General features: G+C 35.3%; 4 protein-coding genes and 1 pseudogene across 4 annotated transcripts; 3 read left to right on the top strand and 2 right to left on the bottom strand.

Annotated features, from left to right (window-relative positions):
- Positions 1 to 2,041: 2,041 nt before the first annotated feature.
- LOC112088426 (E3 ubiquitin-protein ligase SINA-like 10) lies at positions 2,042 to 2,599 on the bottom strand. Its single transcript, XM_024158704.1, has one exon. The coding sequence runs from the start codon at positions 2,597 to 2,599 to the stop codon at positions 2,042 to 2,044; it is 558 nt and encodes a 185-aa protein (XP_024014472.1).
- Positions 2,600 to 3,669: 1,070 nt separating this feature from the next.
- LOC18022785 lies at positions 3,670 to 4,331 on the top strand. Its single transcript, XM_006405747.2, has 2 exons — positions 3,670 to 3,985; positions 4,072 to 4,331. The coding sequence occupies exons 1-2, from the start codon at positions 3,730 to 3,732 to the stop codon at positions 4,224 to 4,226; spliced, it is 411 nt and encodes a 136-aa protein (XP_006405810.1). The 5' UTR covers positions 3,670 to 3,729; the 3' UTR covers positions 4,227 to 4,331.
- On the top strand, positions 4,320 to 5,984 carry LOC18022784. Its single transcript, XM_006405746.2, has 7 exons — positions 4,320 to 4,825; positions 4,920 to 4,991; positions 5,064 to 5,131; positions 5,232 to 5,364; positions 5,451 to 5,531; positions 5,617 to 5,703; positions 5,774 to 5,984. The coding sequence occupies exons 1-7, from the start codon at positions 4,595 to 4,597 to the stop codon at positions 5,873 to 5,875; spliced, it is 774 nt and encodes a 257-aa protein (XP_006405809.1). The 5' UTR covers positions 4,320 to 4,594; the 3' UTR covers positions 5,876 to 5,984.
- Positions 5,985 to 6,201: 217 nt separating this feature from the next.
- Positions 6,202 to 8,881, bottom strand: LOC18022783. Its single transcript, XM_024158702.1, has 8 exons — positions 8,846 to 8,881; positions 8,138 to 8,332; positions 7,943 to 8,029; positions 7,480 to 7,722; positions 7,184 to 7,357; positions 7,044 to 7,097; positions 6,739 to 6,885; positions 6,202 to 6,647 (listed from the first exon to the last, which is right to left on the bottom strand). Exons 1-8 carry the CDS (start codon positions 8,879 to 8,881, stop codon positions 6,273 to 6,275), a joined length of 1,311 nt encoding a protein of 436 aa, XP_024014470.1. The 3' UTR covers positions 6,202 to 6,272.
- A 746-nt stretch (positions 8,882 to 9,627) lies between these two features.
- LOC18022782 lies at positions 9,628 to 21,121 on the top strand (annotated as a pseudogene).
- Positions 21,122 to 21,319: the final 198 nt, after the last annotated feature.

Here is a 21,319-nt window from a genome sequence, read left to right as displayed (position 1 = left end):
AGGGGAGAGAGAAAGAAGGGCGGGGGGGGAGAGGGGTGGTGGGTGGGATAGAGTAGGATGGAGAGAGAATGAGAAAAAGGATAGAGAGTTAAATCTTCAAAGTAAATATAATTGGTTGTTATTAAATCTTTAGTTTGTTTCTTTTGTGTTCTATTTTTTATTAATCAGAAATACTTCGTACTTTTAAATGCATGATATATACAATTTCAGACAAGGGAGGAAAAAGATAGTTAGAGATAAAGATTGCATGAGATAGAGGGAGAAAGAGAATGATAGGGAAGGACATAAGGAGAGAGAAAATTAAGATTTTCAGGTACATATATTTGATTGATATAAAAGATTAAGGTAAACCAGAAGAATATGAAGTCTCAGAGAACAAAGAAGATGAATGAGATGAAGAAGAAGAAAAAGCATAAGAGGAAGATGATGAGGAGAAGATGTGGAAAACACGAAGAAGAAGGCATGACAAAGAAAAACCTGAAGAATAAGAAGTTAGAAAAGACATAGAGAATAAAGAGGAGAAGGAAGAAGAAATTAAAAAACGAAAGAAAATGTGAGAGAAGAAGGAGAAATAAAGTTAGAAGAAGATGAAAAAATTAAGGAAAAGACGACAAAGAAGAAAAACTAAAAGGTAAATTAGAGAAAAATAAAAAAAGATGGTAAAACGATTATAAACTCATGTTTGTCTTAGTTCAGTTGGTTTGTGAGTTTTATACATTTATTTACTATTGCATTTTGGATCTTTAATCTTGGATCGTGTTTACTCTTTTGGGTTTGCTCTATTTTTCTTTATGTATTTCTTAAATAGTTGTTAAATTTTATTCGGTTTACAATATAATATTTTGTTTCATATTTTTTGAATAATGGTTGTTTTCTAGGTGCTCTTACGATTTGTTGTAGACTATTTACTCTGTTTTAAAGTTTCTTACATATCATGTAATTTTTCCTGTAAAGTTTATGCATTATTCTCACCAAATTAAATATTTACTAGCGAATCAACTTTTAACTATACATTTATCTATATGATTGCGAAGAGTGTTGAAAATCTCTTGATCAGAAACTTTATGATCATGATCAGAGAGCTTTTGACGATGAATTTTATACAATTAAAAAAATGTATTCCTTAATGATTTTAATACCACATAATTAATTCAACAAGGTTTTGAAACCTCGCGGCCCGCGCAGGACGCGGGCAAAACTACCTAATAAGTTATAAAAATTTGGTGTGTCCTTGTTGAGAGATTCAACTTTATAAATAAAATAAGATAAAAGCTCTAATAATATAGAATACCATAAACCCATTTAAAGGAAATATAGAAAAAAGAGAGAAAATAACTTAGAGATAAACTGCACAGAAATTCACTTTTTATTTGCTTGACTGACACTTTTTTTTGTATGTTTCTTATATGACTTTAATTTTCGTAAGTGAAAAGACTATTTTTAAAACCTAGATGACCATTATCACACTGCAGACGCAAGCAGTTGTATAGTCTTATTGAATTACATTCACTCACTTGTGAAAAAAGAAGTGGTAAGCATAATTATCTACGTTTCTAGTGAAACGCTACTCATTGATCCAAAAACCTCTTGAACCTTTTAAATCTAATCCATTCTCACCTTCTTCTAAAGATGGGATTCTTTTTTTACGTCCGTATTTGGCATTTGGACTGATATGCTAGATCCGTTTATACGACTTGAATAAAAACCCTACTTTTGCTCTTGCTATATTCTTGACTATGAAAGTCTCGTACTATTGTAGAGACTCTTACCGCCTCTATAGTATTTTTAATCTCTTATTAATAAAACACAAAAAAAAAAAAACAAAACATAAATTTTCTTGTGTTATCCTGTAAGTATGAAATTGTTTTAGTTCTCTTTTTGAGGATCAAACTGTATTTGCTACGTCAATTAGATCTCGAAATAAAATATCTGAAGCACAATGTTATAGAATAAAAGAACTATATATGCACGTTTCTGTTCATGTAACCTCAAACCAATTGTGCTCGTTGAAATTTATCAAGCTTAAGAAAATAGGAAACAACTACGTACGGCTCACGCAAATTTCCACAGAGCATATCAACCTGATCATATAGGAAGGAATCAACACGAAATCTTCTTTGGGCTGTTCCTCGCTCGTTTTCTGAATCGCCTTCACTATCAACATATGCTTCAGTGTGTTTCTTGAGGTTCTCAATTCCAGACTGCAAGACAATCTGCCCTTTTCAGTTGCCAAAGGTGCTATGCAGCTCACACTTACAAGCATACCGTCTGATCCTTTAAACCCCCGGATTACGATAAGTTCCCCATATATCTTCTCTCTAAGAATGGTTATCTTCTCACTGAGGCCACTAGGCTCAATTCCCAAAGGAGTGTCCCACTCAAAACGAATCAGGCCTTCCTTGTGCTCATCATTGACGTGGTTCTTGAGATCCTTGTGTGAGCCTGTATAGTTGCAGTCACCCACTGGGCAGTAACAAGGCGCAAAAACACACTGCTCCTCATGGCTTGAGCTAGTTTCTTGTGTAACATTCTCTTTACACCCATATTTGGCATTTGGACACAGTGATGACACTCTAACCGATGCAATGACTTTCTCCATGGCTCTGCAACGACTGTACCCAATAGGTAACTCACAAGAGGGGCATACGTTCTTAATTCTCTTGCAGCACACAGGACAAGCTAGATGACCATTAGTACACTGCAAGACAGACGTAGAGTGTTATCACTAAAACAATATAAAACAAAACAAAAGACAGTATATGTTTAGTAGCTTGCAATATAAGAATCTTTAATAATCAAACCTGAAATATAGGAGTCTTGAGGGGATCGCAGCAAATGGGGCATTCGAGAAGATCTGGATCCAGCAGATACACAGAAACATTCGAATCTTCAGCGAATTTTTCTCAAAGGTTGTCTCTTCATGAGCCGATATCGGTTGTTGTCTGGCCAGTCTCAAATTTCTCACCCAATTTATAATGGATTTTCGTTCGATGATCAACAATAAAAAAACGAAGAATAACGATAAACAGATCGTGCACATTTTAAATCCCAAAAGATGGATTTTTTCCACAAAAGAAGCAGAGAATAACAATAAACGGATTATATGAGTTCCAGTCTCTTAAGAAAAATCTCGTCTTCTTATTTCACACCATTAAGCAATGTGAAAGATATCGATTATATAGGCACACGAGCCCTAATAAAATAGAAAACCCTAAACCAAATAACAGGAAACATAGATGATAATTTGTTTTTTTTTTAAAAAAGAGATACTATAATAACTTAGACAACATATTAAAAATATTCTTGTGTTATTTAACTTTTGAGTATTTTTTCATCTCTCTGTCTAGACTCTCTACTGTCTTTTCTTTTTTTTTGTACTTTTTCAAGGCAGATTTCAAAGTTGATTTACACATCCATCATCGTCTTGCTAATACAGTATAAGTGTGATTCAACACTAGAGTTTTCAAAAGCTTCTGAATTTTGAACTACTTCAATCAAATAAGCAGGGCAAAAAAAAAAAAAAAATTTCAAATCCAGACCAAACCAAAAACCCTAACCTTGAGGATCAAGTTTCTTTTTGGAGTCTCTTTACTTTGGTTTTAAAACGCAGCCGTTTCGTTCTAATCAACAAAAAAAGTTTTTTTTTTATAATTACGAAAAAACAGATTATCATTATTATTTCATAAATATTTTCTCTGGTTCGTTTTCTCCATTTGTACGGAAGCAAGAATGGCTCAAGCTCTAGTCAATTTTCAGATTTTTTCTTCTTTCACAAACCCAAAAACCCTAATTCACTCTCGCTCCCTCAAGAGATTGAAGAATCCGATCTTAAACTCGCGACGGTGCCTCTTAATCGAACGGATACGATGCTCAGCTTCTTCCGACGGCAACAATAGCTTAAGAACCTGCAAGAATTGCAAAACCCAATTCGATCCTCTCCTAAATCACCCTCGCGCTTGCAGATTCCACACTGCTCATTTCGGAGGTAAAAAATTCTTGTTTTTTTGGGAATTGGGTTTAGTTTGAAGTGAATTAGGGTTCTAACGAGTTTATGAAATTTTGGGTTTTTAGGTGAGACGAAGAGGAAATTCGAGAGTGTATACACTGGTGGAACGATGGATACACCAAATTCTGGAAAAGTTGTACAGTATTGGCATTGTTGTGGATCTGAAGATCCGTTTGATCCTGGATGTACTGCATCTCCTCATTCTACTTATGACGATTGATGCAATTTTCTTATATGTTAATGTAATATAATGAAGTTGAGATGAAGATGAAGAAGAAGAAGAAGAAGAAAGGAAAAGAATATTCTGTAAAAGGTTAAGGATTCAGGGCAAAGAAAAAGGATATTTTAGTTTTCTTGCAGAGAATCAGAATCTTTTTGCGCTTTGCATCCTCAGATTAAAGTCTCCTTTACTCAGATTGTTAGTTTTTCTTGTTGTCCATTGATTCTTGCCTATGATCTTGGTTTTGCTTAATGTAACTTGTTCATATTGTGATAATTAAAGACGTTAGCTTTGATTTCTTCTGATGTTCTTGTTGCAGAATTGATTTTTATATTTCATTTGAGTTTTCTCTTGTGGTAAGAATTAGGATGGTAGATCATCTAGTGTTGGTTGTTGATCGGTTATCTGGAAATTCTGGTTTAGGACCGGTAAACCGAGCAGAGCCAAAGGCAGACTCGGTTAACGAAGATGGTGCATTTGAATCTGTAACTGCAGGAACTGACATTTGTGAGAGAGAATTTGTACAATGTAGGATTTGTCATGACGAAGATGAAGATTCCAACATGGATACACCTTGTTCTTGGTCTGGAACATTAAAGGTTCGATCTTTTTGTTTTCAGTTGTTTCCAAAAGCAGAGTCTTGTCTGAATTTTGGTTCTTTAACATCAAGAACTCTTTCATCAACCGTCGCAGTTTGCACATCATAGTTGCGTCCAAAGATGGTGCAACGAAAAAGGTGACACCGTCTGTGAAATTTGCCGTCAGGTATAAATTCTTCATAGAGTTTATTTTTCCGCGTATATGAAATTATCTCATGAAACCTTGTTAAAATTGCAGCAATATAAACCTGGTTACACAGCTCCACGACAATTGTTTCACTACACAGGCCTCTCTATGAACTTCAGGTACTTTTGTTGCTCTTGTCTTGATATCTTGTTCTTCCTCCTCCATTGATCCTCTGCACAATGTACTGAGAGTTAAATTTTTTTGATGGAAATGTTGTAGGAATGATTGGGGAATCGAGAGACTAGATCTTCGTGACCCTTATTTTCTAACCTGGGACGCAGCTGATGATCACGAGCTTTATTCATTTCATAGCCCCACTAGCTTGATGTGTTGTCGCGTAATTGCCTTGCTCGTATGCTTCTTCTCTCTGTCTAGACTCTTGAGAACAAATAGATCTCTGAATTAACACATAATGATATGTTACGTCGTCATGTGCAGTTCATCCTTTTGCTGTTCTTGCGCCATTCTCTTCCGGTGTTTTTAGGTGGAGTAGATGATTTCTCGTTAACTTTGCTTATGGTAAGTTCGATAAGCAATTGCTCAAACATACATATTTGCTCCTATTTTCTCAAGTTTGAGAAATATTTTGTTGTCTTTTTTGCAGTTACCATTATTGAAAACATTGGGAATCTTGTTCGTTGCGTATTTCTTTGTCAAGTCATTCATTATACAACGTTGTAGGCAAGAGAGGGTAAGAAACATTCTTTTGACTTCCAAAATATGATTCTTATGGGTTAATTTCTTCCTTTGTTGTAAATTAGGATACGAGACTCTCTGGTTTCTCTTCTGACGAAGAAACTGCGCCGCCTCCGATATTGATGGCATTGCCCCAAGGACTTGAACTCCATGTTCCCGTAAACTAAGACAATCGATATGTTACTTCTCTGTTTGTATGGTTTGATTTGTACGTATGTGTGTCATAAACACACGTAGTGTACAACTATACCCACAAAATTTAATGTTGCTTTGCTATGATCCGTGCACTACAAGGATCTGATAACTTAGCCTCATATGCACGATTGCTGTGTTCTTGTTCACCCTGCAATGAACCATTAGCATATAATCTTATGTTACATGATGTAGTAACGAAAACAAAAAAGAAAAACCATTGTTATGGAGATTCATGGACGATTGTAGCACTAGCCTTAGTAGCAGCAACATTATGGTCTAATATAAATTTGTCTTTTAAACTTATTGAGACCACCACATATATATTATTATGATGGTTGTATATTGCGAGATGCTTACAACTTGGATTAATCAAATACAATTTGGATTTCGGCCAGGGCCACCATAAAAAAAGAAAACCCCATCGCGAGGATGAATACCCGGCCTGATATTGTAGCAATTAGCTGCGGTCATTATTGGAGAAGGATTGGTAGGTGGTTTCGTTATATCATTCTCATCAAGAATCTCAAGATTTCTGAAATAACTAGCTTTTTTAAATCCTTGTTCTGCAAATTGGCCACTCCCCATATTGGTTGTGGTGTGTTGTGAACCCTCTTTATAATTTGTTATTTCTCCTCCCCATTGGACTCTGGTCGCACCAGTTTGTAGACGATTGAACAATGAGGAAGGCCAATATCCAATAATATTTGAACCAAATTTTAACCACCAATTTCCAGTGTGAGAATCCTATAGTAAAATATATAACACATTCATTCTCAGTTTGTAAATATCCGGAGAAAGTATTAAGTTATATGATGAAAAATTGTTTGATATTTACCTTCCATATAGTTGTGAGAAATACATCTTGTTCACCATCCAAAATGGAAACTCGAGGAACAGCTGCACCTAAGGCAACTACTTGGCTAACGGGAACAAAGCCTGGGCACCTTAGATTATAGCAGCCAGTGCGGTTGTATCCATCAGCCTGTATTTATGTTAGAAAACGACACAAATAAAAAAATAATTTTGACAGCAAAAAAAGAAAAAAAAACCAGTTGCTTCTTTAAATACATATTTTGGGAGAAAAATAGCAAAAACAAAAAATAATACGTATAACAATGCCACAAAAATGAACCCACTCACCGTCCAGTAAGCAAAGTATCGAGGGTAGTCATCACCATAATAATTCTGGTACACCTAATTAATAAAAATGAAAAAAAAAAACAAGATAAGAATATAAATATACGTCTATAAAATTTGCATATCCAAGAGCAAACTTAGACCTGCCAACCAGCTTCAATGCTGTTAAGTGTTGTAGGAGTACCAGCAAGAACCCACATTTGTGCTAGGCTAAATTCTCTTGGCGTTTGTACATAAGGTTTCCACACATTTATACCCGCTTTGGCTCCATGAAACTTTTGTCGAGGAGAATTGACTTTTACTTCAAGTATGGCATACTATATATACATATATATAGACATATATTAATTTTTTTTTTAAAAAACATATATTCACAGTTTACACACATAAGAGGAAAAATGACAAATTTTCAAGTACTTATCGAATGATATATATGCACCTCATGTGTGGATCTGTTACCAGGTGAATTTTCCTTTTTAAGTTGAGGAATGCTGTTGGGATCCTTTTTTCCAAATATTTCGATTGATTTTGCTCGTAAAATATCTTCTCTTTTTGTTCTTCTAATTGGAATACTGTTTTTTGGACATTTTCCATTGATTGTCCAGAGTTGAGCCACCATACTTTGTTTCTTGGTGTCTGATAATTCATTTGCCCATCCTTCTGGATAAGAACTTGGTCTCATCTACAACCAATATTGTTAGAACAATAATAGTATATTGAATATGAGAAATGATAAACCCAAATCTAGTGAATTCAACCATATAGAACATGTTGTTTTGGCTACTATATAAATAGTGCATGCGGTTTATAAAAAAAATGAACTATAAAAAAGTCTAGAACTTTATGTTAAAAATACTAATTACAAGTTACAACGATTCAAAAAGTTTTTTAGAAAATCGAACCTGAATGGTGTGGTTTTTGAATAAAGGATGATCATAAATTGGATGATTCTTCATATGAACACAATCTATGATATCTCCATCTGGACTCTACACAAAAATTAAAAATGGTACACAACTAAGAATAGAAAGCAAGCAGAAAAATGGAAAACATTGAATTTGAGTGTAATCTTGGGTAAATGCACAAATTAAATTAACCTTGATGGATTTAAGAGCTGGTTTATTCAATTTCTTCAAAAGTTGATCTATTTCAGCATCAGATATACCAGAAAACTCATTTCCCATGACCATCATTGCAATGATTAGAACACTGAGTACAATGAAACTTGCCATTGTCCGACCAATATTGATTAGAGTATCAAAAAAATTTTGATCCCTATTTTTAAAGTGTTTCTGATTGTTTGGGTTTATAGAGATTATATCAAGTCAATTATTTTAATTAGATTTTAAAGAAAAATGATATTCAATCAAAATGTATATTGTTTCCTGATATAGTTTATTTCATTGTGGACATTTAGAAATGCAATTAATGTAGTCATACATATTGGCAAAGATACAATCTAATGATTTTGGCTTTGTTGGAAAGAGAAACGGTAAGAAGTCTCTTTAAAAAAAAAAATGAGATTTTAATCATACTTTGTACATAAAAAAACTGCATGACAGTAAATAACTTTAAGTACATTTTGCTATAACAACCCCAAATATATATAAAATAGCCAAAATAATTCATTTAAGTTTGATAAGATTTTCAGCAATATTTTTCCAATATTACCTTTATATTTAGTTTGCGGATATTTCATTGGAAAAATATTTCATAATATCTTATCAAAGTCATGATAAAAATAAATAGATTCTGGAATGTGCATTTCTCTAGTATTTTTGTATACTGAAAGTCTATAATCGCACATGGGCCGAAGCGAACCCTTCGTTCGTGACCTTCATCTTTTATTGATCTGAAGTCTTTAACATCATATTTTATTACTCAGTTAATAATAGTCTGTACGTCTTGGATTCGTAAATTTTGATCGTTTCAATCTTTTAAGCTTTTGAATTGTTGATATTGTTGATTGTGGATCTCAACTATTTGGGGTCAATTTGGTAATTTGAATTCTAGAAAAAATTTTATGTTTGATTAATTGAGTTTGGATTACAAGTTTTTGAGTTCGGAGTCTCTCGACGAACTAAGTACAATAATAACGAGTTCTCGATCTTTCCAAGACCAAAAGTCATCAAGTTCTCTATTTATAATGCATTAATGAAGAGAGAGAGCTTAGGGTTTTCTCTCATAATCTCCACCACCTCTTGTTATTAGGTCTAACGAATCAGACCGAACCTATTTCGGTCAAGACTATCGTAAACCAGAATTAATTGGGCCGATCTTGATGTAAATCGATCTGAATCAGGTAGCGGAGCGTACCACTAACAGATATAAGGTGATCAGCTCGAAGTAGCATGTACTCCCAATTTGATGTGAATTGATAAGCCATAAACCCTTTTTACCCCCACTCTACATGGGTCAACAAACAAATAAACCTGTGATACAAACTCAAAACCAATTGGCCATATGAGTAGTTTGGTTCAAATTCCACATTAAATCCTAACATACTCGTTTATAAATGTTGTTTGACTACGCATTTTATCTTGCTCTTAGCTCGGGATTTTGGCTTTCTCTTGTGATAAAAGTTAGGATGGGAGATCATCTTGTGCTGGTTGTTAATCGTTATCAAGCAATTCTGGTTTAGGACCGGTTAACGAGTAGAGCCAAAGGCAGACTCGGTTAACGAGGATGGTGCATTTGAATCTGTGATTGCAGGAACTGATATTTGTGAGAGCCAATTCGTAAAATGTAGGATTTTTCATGACGAAGATGAAAATTTCAACATGGATACACCTTGTTCTTGTTCAGGAACATTAAAGGTTTCATTGTTTTTCGTGAACAGAGTCCTCTCTGAATTTTGATTCTCTAACATTAAGAACTCTTTCATGAACCGTCGCAGTTTGCTCATCATAGCTGCGTCTAGAGATGGTGCAACGAATGTTGATATAAGGTGATCAGCTCGAAGTGGCATGTACTCTTTTCAATAAAATATACGGTCCCCAGGCGTACTGTGGGCTTCTGTCCGATCGCCGACTTCCTTTGGGAATTCACCATTGGTCGGCGGTTGCTTCCATCATACGGCCCAAGGAGTCTTCCATCGTGGTACACAGATTCTGCATGAACCCGATTAAAACAAATAAAAACAGAACATAAGAACACTTGATTTTTAGACAGTTAGGACTATCTCTTTTTTGGTTTTCTTTGATTTATATAGAAGCAATAGAAAGTATCGAATTGTCGTGGGATCATCATGATCCTACATAGGGAAATGGGAGATATGGTTCTTACATCTCACGAAGACCAATTCTCGCTTATTGACACAACATTGACAGATATATAAGAATCGTAAAAACAGAGACACCAAATAATTAACTCAAATAATGCTGTTTTGGTTTCTTGGTTCGGTTTGATGTCCTCCGCTTTACTTGATCATCACTCGCATCAGTTTATATCTCATATACTGTTCATTTTCGCTTAAGCAATATAAGATAGTCCACATGTTTCTTACTCAAATAATGCTGTTTTGGTTTCTGGCTCTATCTTTTTGTTTCAGTTGTTTTCCATAAACAGAGTCTTCTCTGAATTTTGATTCTTTAACATCAAGAACTCTTTCATCAACCGTCGCAGTTTGCACATCATAGTTGCGTCCAGAGATGGTGCAACGAAAAAGGTGACACAGTATGCGAGATTTGCCGTCAAGTATGAATTCTATAAGTCCAACACAATTTAATCATATAGTTTCCTTTTTCCTATTTTATGAAATTATCTCATGAAACCTTGTTCAAAACGCAGCAATATAAACCTGGTTACACAGCTCCCCGTTAATCATTTCACTACACAGCTCCCCTTATTTTCTAACCTGGGATGCAGCGGATGATCTCGAGCTTTATTCGTTTCATAGCCCCACAAAGCTTGATTTTTTGCCGTGTAATTGCCTTGCTAGTATGTTTCTTTCTCTCTGTCTAGACTCTCGAGAACAAATAGATCCAAAAAATTTGAATTAACACAATGATACTTATTTGTAAAAATTCTTCAGAATAGCCTTTAAAGTTAATGCATTGACAAACTTAGCCTAACATATTGAAGGGCTTACTAGACTAACCTTAGAAAGTTGGTCTTATACTATTTTGTCTAAATAGTGAATATTATTACAAGAATGTCATTATAGTTGATAAAATATATATTAAAAAAAACAATATTTATTTACATCGATGTTCTTTCGAAAACAGACCAGCATCGGCCAAATGATCGGCGATTAAGTGTTAGGCAGCTTCCAACTACCGTGATTTGAATTTATTCGGTTCAATAATCGTTGTTTTTTTTTTAAATCACTTTTTGTATGTTTTTAAACTTGAAATCGGATGTTTCATTGTAGACTATCATAAGTGTGTGTTATCCACAAAAATATATAGCAGAAACATCAAAATCGTAAAAAAAAAGGGTGAACGGCGCAGACAAAAATTTACAGGTCGCATGAAAGAAGAAGAAGTTGGGGGTAAAGTTGTCATTTTGTCTTTATTTAACCTAAAACTGGAAAAAAGCACAAACAGATTCGAATCCGCGCCTTTAGAGAACACTAAATAAGCAAATACCAGTGCGCCACGTTCGACTTTTGTTTACTAAATTCATATTTAATATATATATAGTTGTATAAATAAATAAAAATAAAAATAATAAATACCTGATTAATATATAATATGTAAATTTGACATATATATACATATAATATTAATACATATATCTATTATATTAAAATAAAAGCATTTTTAGTACTTGTTTCCAAACACTTCCCAAATTTTTAAAAATATTTTATTTTATATTTATATTTCAAAAATTAGTTATTAATTTAGATATTTTTAGATTTTCTTCAATATAGGTCAGATTTAATTTAAATTTCAAATAATTCGAAATTTAAAATAATTAAATTTCATTACAAAAATTTAGATTCAATTTAAAGTTCAAAAATTTCAAAAAAAAAAATATAATTAAATTTTTCTTACGGAAATTTAGATAATAATTTTAATACTATAGAGTTTCTTGAATAAAAATTATATTTAAATTAAATTTTAAATTTTAATAATATTTTTATAATAACGCATAGTAAGTAAATATCTTATTGTATTTTATCATAATTAATCGATCTAAAATATCAAATATTTAAAATTAATAAATTTATATTATAAAATAATATGATGGATCCGATTAGGATTATATATTTATACTTAAGGTTTATGAGTTAGTTTATTAAAACATGTAAGATGTTAAAATGATTTGAGGGTTTAGGTCTATGAGTTAGTTTATTTATTTCCTTATCGTCTTGTGCAGTTCATCCTTCTATTCTTGCGCCATTCTCTTCCGGTGTTTTTAGGTAAAATAGATTATTTCTCGTTAACTTTGCTTATGGTAAGTTCGATAAGCAATTGCCCAAACATACATATTTCCTCTTACTTTCTCAAGTTAGAGAAGATTTCGTTGTCTTTTTGCAGTTACCATTATTGAAAACATTGGGAATCTTGTTGTTGGAGACATTCTAATCTTGCAAATTAAAACTAACTTGATTTACATTCAGTTATCTATAGAAAGAATAACACTCATATTAAATATTCATTTATTATGAGAAGTTTTTTTTTATTAAAAATAATAAATCAGAAACTTGAAACGTCTTAACAATAAACCCAATATTAAATATTTAAAGAAAAACTAAAGAAATTATAATTTTTTTTTAAAATAACTAAATAAAATGCGCCACTGGTCTCCGGAAGCAACACTGCATCAACCGCCACAAGTACTACTATTCGGTGAAAAAAAAGAGAAATGTGAGTATTCGAAGAAAAATACTTAGTGAAAGTATGCTTATGGAGCACACAAGATTCATAAAAACATTATATGATATAGTAACACGAGTATTCATAATATAGACACTGAACCCACACAACATTCAACCTAGAATATAATAACTAATTTAATTTATTATATAATATAATTCTAATACTTTCTAATCAGATAATCACTCAATCATAGCAATCAACCTAGAGATTCTATAACACATTCCTAAAGAACATTGGTCAATGGTATTCATTCTCTACCACCAACCGTTCTGGGCTTGACAAATCACCGGTGCCACCACCTTCCGTAGGGCTTGACTATGGCTCGTCAGCCCTTTCTCGATCACTACAACTTCACAATATTCAGTTATTCATTGTACGCCGTCAAAAAAACCGTAAACAATCATGTTCACAGCAGTACAATAACAAGTTATAGCAACTTATCAATCAGGCAACTCAACATTTTCTCTAAGCTTTAGTATCATTCTTCAATCATCAATTAACAATCATCAGTTATCATTCAAATTTAATATCTATACCAAGCATACACTTATCACTAGACCAGCTTATGCATCAAATGAATCTACTAACTAGTCCTCACCTTAAAAACACAACAAAGACAAGTCTGAAGAATAGAAGTTGGTATCCAAGCCCTGTGATACACACAATACAAAAACAAGGGTTTCAGATTCACAAGTTCAGGCTTTTTCTTGGCCGAGAAGGTACAGCGATAACTTTCGTAATTTACCTCGGAAACTGATCTGAAAGTTGATATGGAAATAAGGATCCGAGATCTACAGATCGGTATGTGGATCGCTATCTGGGTCTTTCTGGAGCGATGGAAAAACCTCTCTCAAGTTGGCTCTGCGAAACTGGAAAAATCAGATTTGCAGAAACAAATGATTTTTTGAAACCTTTCAGCTCACGTAAAAAGCGGAGCTTACCTCGGATTTATGATCTGAAAACTGATATGAATTCCTTGCAGAAATATCTTTCCAGAGGTATAAAGCTCGGCACCTAGCTCGATCTGAGTTGCTGGCAAACGACTCAGCAAAACCCTCACTCAAGACAAATGAACTGATACTGCAGAAGTTTTTATCGAGTTTCACTGCGTTAACTCTGTGTGGCTCTCAGAAGAAAGTGGCTGACTTTTATATAGGGAGGGGGTCGAGATTCTTTGGTTTAAGGTGGAGAAGAAATAACAAAAATACCCTTACTCACACTTAGGGCCTTTTTTTCCTCTTCTCTTGGGCTTTGATGGATTTTGGGCTGATTTTAGGATGTCACAATTCTCCGCTACTACAAAGGAATCTGTCCCTGAATTCAGCTCCATCACTGTACTGCACTCATGTCCTTGAAGAGCTTGGGGTAGTCCTTTGCCATTTTTTTTTTCAGACTCCCAAGTTTCCTCTTATGTATCGTCTCTCTCCCAGCGTACAAGCACTTCTTGTACCATCCTTCCCTTATTCACAACTTCTCTCCTATTTAAAATTTTTAAAGATTCGACCAGAATTGAAACATTCTTTTCTAAACTCTCTGGCGGCTGGGGAATAATTAGCTCTGGGTCTAGAACTACCTTTCGTAATACATATATGTGAAACACGTCATGGAGCGGTTTTAATTCTTTGGGTAAATCTAAGCGGTAAGCGACATTTCCAATCCTTATTATGATTTGATATGGTCCAAGGTATCTTGGCCTAAGCTTTTTCAACTTCCAGTTCTTATCTGCATTTCCCCAAAATGTTCTCATCTTTAGATATACTGAATTCCCAACCGCAAATTCTAGATCTCTTCTTCTTTTATCCGTCCAAATTTTATGATGATCGTGAGCCTCTTTCAACCTTCCTTTCAATAGTTCCACTTGTTCAGCTGTTTCCTGAACCACTTCTGGTTCTAAATTTTGACCCTCCCCTACTTCGGTCCAACACAAGGGCATACGGCATGACCTTCCATAAAGAGTCTCATAGGGTGCCATCTCAATGCTTGAATGGTAGCTGTTGTTATAGGTGAACTCTGCCAGTGGTAAATAACGTAGCCAACTCATTACCCAATCTAAGCTGTACGCTCGCAACATATCTTCTAACGTCAGAATGGTGTGTTCTGATTGTTCATCTGTTTGTGGGTGATAAGCCGTACTCAAATGAACTTTAGTCCCTAGCGTTTTTTGAAACGCTTGCCAAAAATTTGATGTAAATCTTGGGTCACAATCCGAAACAATACACACAGGCACTCCATGCAACTTCACAATCTCCTCTAATTCTATCACTGCCAAACAATCTACACTAAATGTCATCTTAATGGGCATGAAGTGAGCTGATTTTGTGAGCCTGTCTGATAACACCGTATTTTGAATACTTTTATGGATCGATTTGAAATACTTTTTCTATGTTTTTTATTGCTTTCAAGTACTTTTATTACGTTTTTCTAGTATTTGTAGTTACAAGATTCTTTTCAGGAAACTTAGGGAAAAGCTCAACAAAATGGATAGAAGACCAGATTTTCAGCTCAGAGTCAAACCGTCAGAAGTTCACCTCTGATTGAAGGCCTTCTCACCGTCTGATCCAGCTCAAATCGGAGACCTCAAAGATGGACGTATCACCTTTCCAGCACACTTTACAGCTTGGCAATCCAGCAGTTCAATCAAAAGATACGCGAAGAGCAAGATGTCCCGTAAACCAGCCGACAAGCATTTCCACCCACGGCCAACAGCCATTTCACCACGGTCAGAGGATACCTGACCACGGCCAAGCACCCATTTCCCGCGGCCAGCCAACTCCGAACTCGAAGGTCTATTTCTGAAGCCCAAAATGATTCCCTCATTTAGAGAAACCCTAAGTGATGCCCAGAGATGTCTTGAGCACTATAAATACATGTTTTAGGAACCCTAATTCGTATGACCTCATATGCTCTTATTGTTTTAGAATACTTTTTAAGTTTTAGCTTTTAGGGAGAGAGAGATTTGTCTCTTGAACCCTTGTTCTTTCTTTTTCAATTTCGATTATTGCTCTACCTTTTAATACTATGTTTTTGATTTCTTTCATCATTTCTGAGTAGTTTTATTGTTGTGTCTAAGGGATTTTCGATGTGGATACATATGTTTGATGAGGAGTCCATGAGCTATTGAAGCCGAATCTTAGAAATTTTTACTCTGAATATACTTTTACTGCATGAGAGTAGCGTCATGAACTACAATCTGATCCAGATGCTTGGTGACACGAAAGTGTTCATCCGGTGTCAGATCTATTTTGAGAGAACAAAACAAAAATAGGAGTGGAAACCTACCTATGAGCGATTTGTGAATGCTGACGAGTCTTAAACATAATGCATATTTTCTCTTCCAGGGCCAGAGTGGAAACCTACTAGTCAGACCATCTCCAACCCTACTGCAAATTTCATTGCAAAATAGAGTTTGGAGCAAGATTCGCTCCAACCCTACTCCAAATGTCACTCCAAAATAGAGTAAAAAATGGAGTTACTCCATAAATGGAGCAAAAAATAGAGTTTCTCCATTTTTTTGGTTATAACTCCATTTTGGAGTAAAAATAAAGTTTACATTGGAGTAAAATACAACTCCATTTTGGATCATAATAGAGAAAAATATGGATTCATACATTGGAGATGCTCTCAGGGTTAAGAGAGATAGTTGTCTATGATCACGACAGTGGTGTATTCATACGTCCGTGCCTCTAGTTCGAAAAGTTTAAGCTAAGATCTTATCAAATTTACTCTCTAGCAATGTTTTGAATCGTTCATACCCCAGAGAAAACTTCCCTGAAACCCAGCGCCTTCTTTTCTATAGATTTACATCGATTTTATTGCAAGCTTTAGTTTATCATTTTCATTCTTTCAATCGATTTTCATTTAAGAAATTAGGTCTAGCCGTTTTTATCGTTTTTAGTCGATTTCATTAAGTTTAGTTATTAGGTCATTTTAGTTCCTGTATTTCCTTGTTAAGATTAGTTTTTACGTTTTGAAGACACCACCAAAACCCTTACAAAAATCGCCTGGTTCTAGATTTCCTTACTTTATATTTATTTCGAAGGCTTTTACAGGAAATATCCTCCTTCCCTGTGGATTCGATCCCTAAGTACTACAATCGATCAGCTGTGCACTTGCGGCTATTGATTTCATTTAGGGTAAAACTTGACACCCTCACGACAGCACACATCAAGTTTTTGGCGCCATTGCCGGGGAAGGCACGCGATTTCTTTTCCGCAAAACTCTAAGAATGTTGGTAAATCGACTCTAGAACCCCTTTTTCTGCATATTTCCATTTTTTGGTTCTTTTGTTTCCATTCCCGAAGTAATGGACCCTATAAATCGAAATCCTACTATGAGGAAGGTTTTTACAACACTCCTCAAGCCACTAGACACAGAGAAGAGCAATACATACACGATTTCTACGACGAAGTTCGAACCTCAAACTACCAAACGTTCCTGAACGAGCCCTACCTGCCTCCAATGGTAAACCCTAGATCACCTATGCATCGCCTACCTCACCAGATTTTCCAGCAAGATGAGAACGTCCAGCTTAGTAACCGATTGAGTCAACTCGAAGCCATAATCAAGCAGTTCATAGAAGCTCAAACAGTCACTACAGCTGCTCTAAATGAAAGGATTGATGGAATATCAAAGCTTTTCAATGAGAAGATCGATAACCTTGCTTCCCAGGTCAAATCAATAGAAGAACGAGAAACCAAGGATGCATCCATGATCGCTAACAGGTTCGACAGCATGGAGGAAGAGCAAGCAAAGCACACCTACGAGCTTCGCAACACTAAAAACAAGGTCATGGACCTGGATTTCAAACTCGATGATGTGGACAAAGCCCTCAACGAAGCTAAGAACAAGTCTTACAACTTCACAGTCAAAGTTTCGGAGAAGGTATACAAAGTCATTGATAAAACCGAAGAGCTTGATTTAACCATGGACAAAGTAGTCTATGCTCTTGATGAAGTTGAAGAGAAGGTTGAGGAGATCATGCAAGGACTTGGAAAGCAGATTCCAGCAGCCAAAACTATAGACTTAAGTCCAGAGAAGGAGTACACCAAACTAAAAGACCCAGGAGATCATTCAGGAAGCAAAGGAGCAAGCAATTGCAGATACTTAACTCGGAGACATTCTCCCGCGGTCGCGTCACCTGTGACCGCGGCCAAGAAGCACTTCCTCGCGGTTGTGCTTGGCCTACCCGCGACCCATAGCCGTTTTCTCGCGGTCGCGTCTCCTGCAGTCAAGGCTGGCCGAAAAAACGTTCTAAAACAGCCCCGTTCGATTCATACAAGCAGTTGCTCGACTGATGCATCTTCTGGAATGGCTAAACCCATCCATCAACAACTAATTTGCTCCATCAGAACCCAAGAATCTGAAGACGAAGGAAAGCCACTGCCCTGCAACATGACTTTATCTTGTGAAGACGAGTATGAAGAGCAATACTCTGAAGATGAAGAATATGGATTGTTCGTAAAGGATCCAGATGCAGGATATTCCTCTGAAGAAAGTATGGGAGAAATTCAATGGATCACTAACAACATCAGTAGAGAGAAGCTGATAGAGTTTAACAATCTGGTCAAGACATTCCCTGCTCATCTCAGCTTCGATGATATCTGGAAATTTGGTTGCCTGCAAGTCTTTTTCAGGTACTGTAAGGAGTCTAAAGAAGATATCCACAAGTACTTTATGCGAGCTCGATACTTGAAGTCACCGGAAGCAGCTGTCTATGCGATCCACCTTCAAAAACTTGAAGAATGCAGCTACTACACCAACAAAATCAGCAAAGAAAAACTCGATGAGTTCAATGAAGTAATTCGAAATTTACCTGAAGGAATCCCCTTTGCCAAAGCTTGTAAAGACTTCATGATAGGCCACTACTTCTGTGAGAGCAAGGAATCAATCCCTGAAATAGAAGACTTGTTCAACCATGCCAGAAGAGGTAAACCTGTTTGAACACTTCACAAAATCGAAGGTGCAGGTCAGTTTCTCATCTCTTGTTCTATTAGAGGTGAAATGTTTAAAGATATACTTTGTAATTCTGGAGCTTGTCTTAACATGATGTCCAAGGCAATTGCTTTGAGACTTGGTATTAAGCACCTGCGCAAGACTAGAGCAAGGATTAGTCTAGCTGATGATTCCAATGCAACACCTAAAGGGATATCTCATGACATTCCTTTGAGAATATGAGATTGCATTGTGCCTGTAGACTTCTACATTGTCAAAACAAGAGAAGCAGCACAGATTAGATCTTTCACCTAGAGAATCAAAGAAGATTGACTTGGGCCATGGTTGTTGCTATCGGATTCTCTAACCTACATAAGAAAAATAGTTTTTTTTAAGTCTAAAATTCAACTTTTTTTTAATTCAGAAATTCGAAATCAGAAAAGAAATCTCTTTTTTTTTTAACTGATTAAAAGTTCAAAAAAGTCCCAAAACGCCTCTCGGACCAGAACCGGTTTGGCTAACCTTACGCTCTGATACCAAATTGAGACACCATAATCTTGTAAATTAAACTTAACTTGATTTATACTCAATTACTGACTTTTAGAAAAATAATGATCAAAACTAAATATTAATTTATTGTCAGAATTCTTTTATCAAAAATAAATAAACTGGAAACTCGAAACGTCTTAACAATAAACTGAATGTTAAATATTTGAAAAAAAACTAAAGAAATTATAATGAAAAATCTTTATTAAAAATAATATAATAAAATGCGCCTCTAGTCCCCAGAAGCAACACCGCATCAACCACCACAAGTACTACTCTTCGGTCTCACATGAAAAAGAAAAGAAGGGTGAGTATTCGGGGAAAAATACTCAGTGAGGGTGTGCTTATGGAGCACACAAGATTCATAAACACATTATATGATATAGTAATACGGGTATTCATAATATAGACATTGAACACACACAACATTCAACCTATAATATAATAACTAATTTTATTATTAATATAATTCTAATATTTTCTAATCAGATAATTCCAAAAATCATAGCAATCAACCTAGAGATTCTATAACACATTCTCAAAGAACCTCCGTTAATGGTACTCATTCTCTGCCACCACCCGTTCTGGGCTTGACAAGTTACCGGTGCCACCACCCTCAACAGGGCTTGACTATGGCTCGTCAACCCTTTCTCGATCACTACAACTTTTACAATATTCAGTCTTTCGTTTGTACACCGTCAAACAAAACCATAAACAATCATGTTTACAGCAGTACAATAACATGTTCTAGCAACCTATCAATCAGGCAACTCAACATATTCTCTAAGCTCTAGTACTATTCATCAATCATCAGTTATCATTCAAATTCAATATCTATACCAAGCATACACTTATCACTAGACCAGCTAATGCATCAAATGAATCTACTAACTAGTCCTCACCTTAAAAACACCACAAAGACAAGTCTGAAGAATAGAAGTTGGTATCCAAGCCCTGTGATACACACAATACAAATACGAGGGTTTCAGATTCACAAGTCTAAGCTTTTTCTTGGCCGAGAAGGTACAGCGATAGCTTTCGTAATTTACCTCGGAAACTGATCTGAATGGAAAGAAGGATCCGAGATATACAGATTGGTATGTGGATCGCTATCTGGGTCCTTCTGGAGCGATGGAAAAACCTCTCTTAAGTTGGCTCTGCAAAACTGGAAAAATCAGATTTGCATAAACAAATGATTTTTTGAAACCTTTCAGCTCACGTAAAAAATGGAGTTTACCTCGAATTTATGATCTGAAAACTGCTATGGATTCTTTGCAGCAAGATCTTTCCAGGGGTATAAAGCTCGGAACCTAACTCGATCTGAGTTGCTGGCAAATGACTCAGAAAAACTTTCACGCAAGAAAAATTTTAAACTGATACTGCAGAGATTTTTATCGAGTTTCACTGCGTTAACTCTGTGTGGTTCTCAGAAGAAAGTGACTGGCCTCTTAGTGCTTCTTTTTCTCTTCTCTTGGGCTTTAATGGATTTTGGGCTGATTTTGGGATGTCACATTGTTGGTTGCGTATTTCTTTGTCAAGTCATTCATTGTTATACAACGTTGCAGGCAAGAGAGGGTAAGAAAACATTCTTTTGACTTCCAAAATAAGATTCTTGCATGGATATTAAAACCTAAAACATGGTTCTTAGGGTTAATCTCTTCCTTTGTTGTAAATTAGGATACAAGACTCTCTGGTTTCTCTTCTGACGAAGAAACTGCGCCGCCTCAAATATTGATGGCATTGCCCCAAGGATCCGAACTTCATGTTCCCGTAAACTAAGACAATCGATATGTAACTTCTCTCTTGCAATGAACCATTAACATATAATCTTATTTTTAAAAGATATAGTAATGAAAAATATAATAAAAGAAAAATCATTGTTATGGAGTCTCACCACCATACGAAGGAGACTAAGAGATTCATAGACCATTGTAGCACTAAGCCTAGTAGCAGCAACATTATGGTCTAATTAAATTT

The sequence above is a fragment of the Eutrema salsugineum genome, unplaced genomic scaffold (genome assembly GCF_000478725.1).
Source record: "Eutrema salsugineum unplaced genomic scaffold, Eutsalg1_0 scaffold_14, whole genome shotgun sequence".
Classification (NCBI taxonomy): Eukaryota; Viridiplantae; Streptophyta; class Magnoliopsida; order Brassicales; family Brassicaceae; genus Eutrema; species Eutrema salsugineum.
This window is presented reverse-complemented; position numbering and strand designations above follow the sequence as displayed.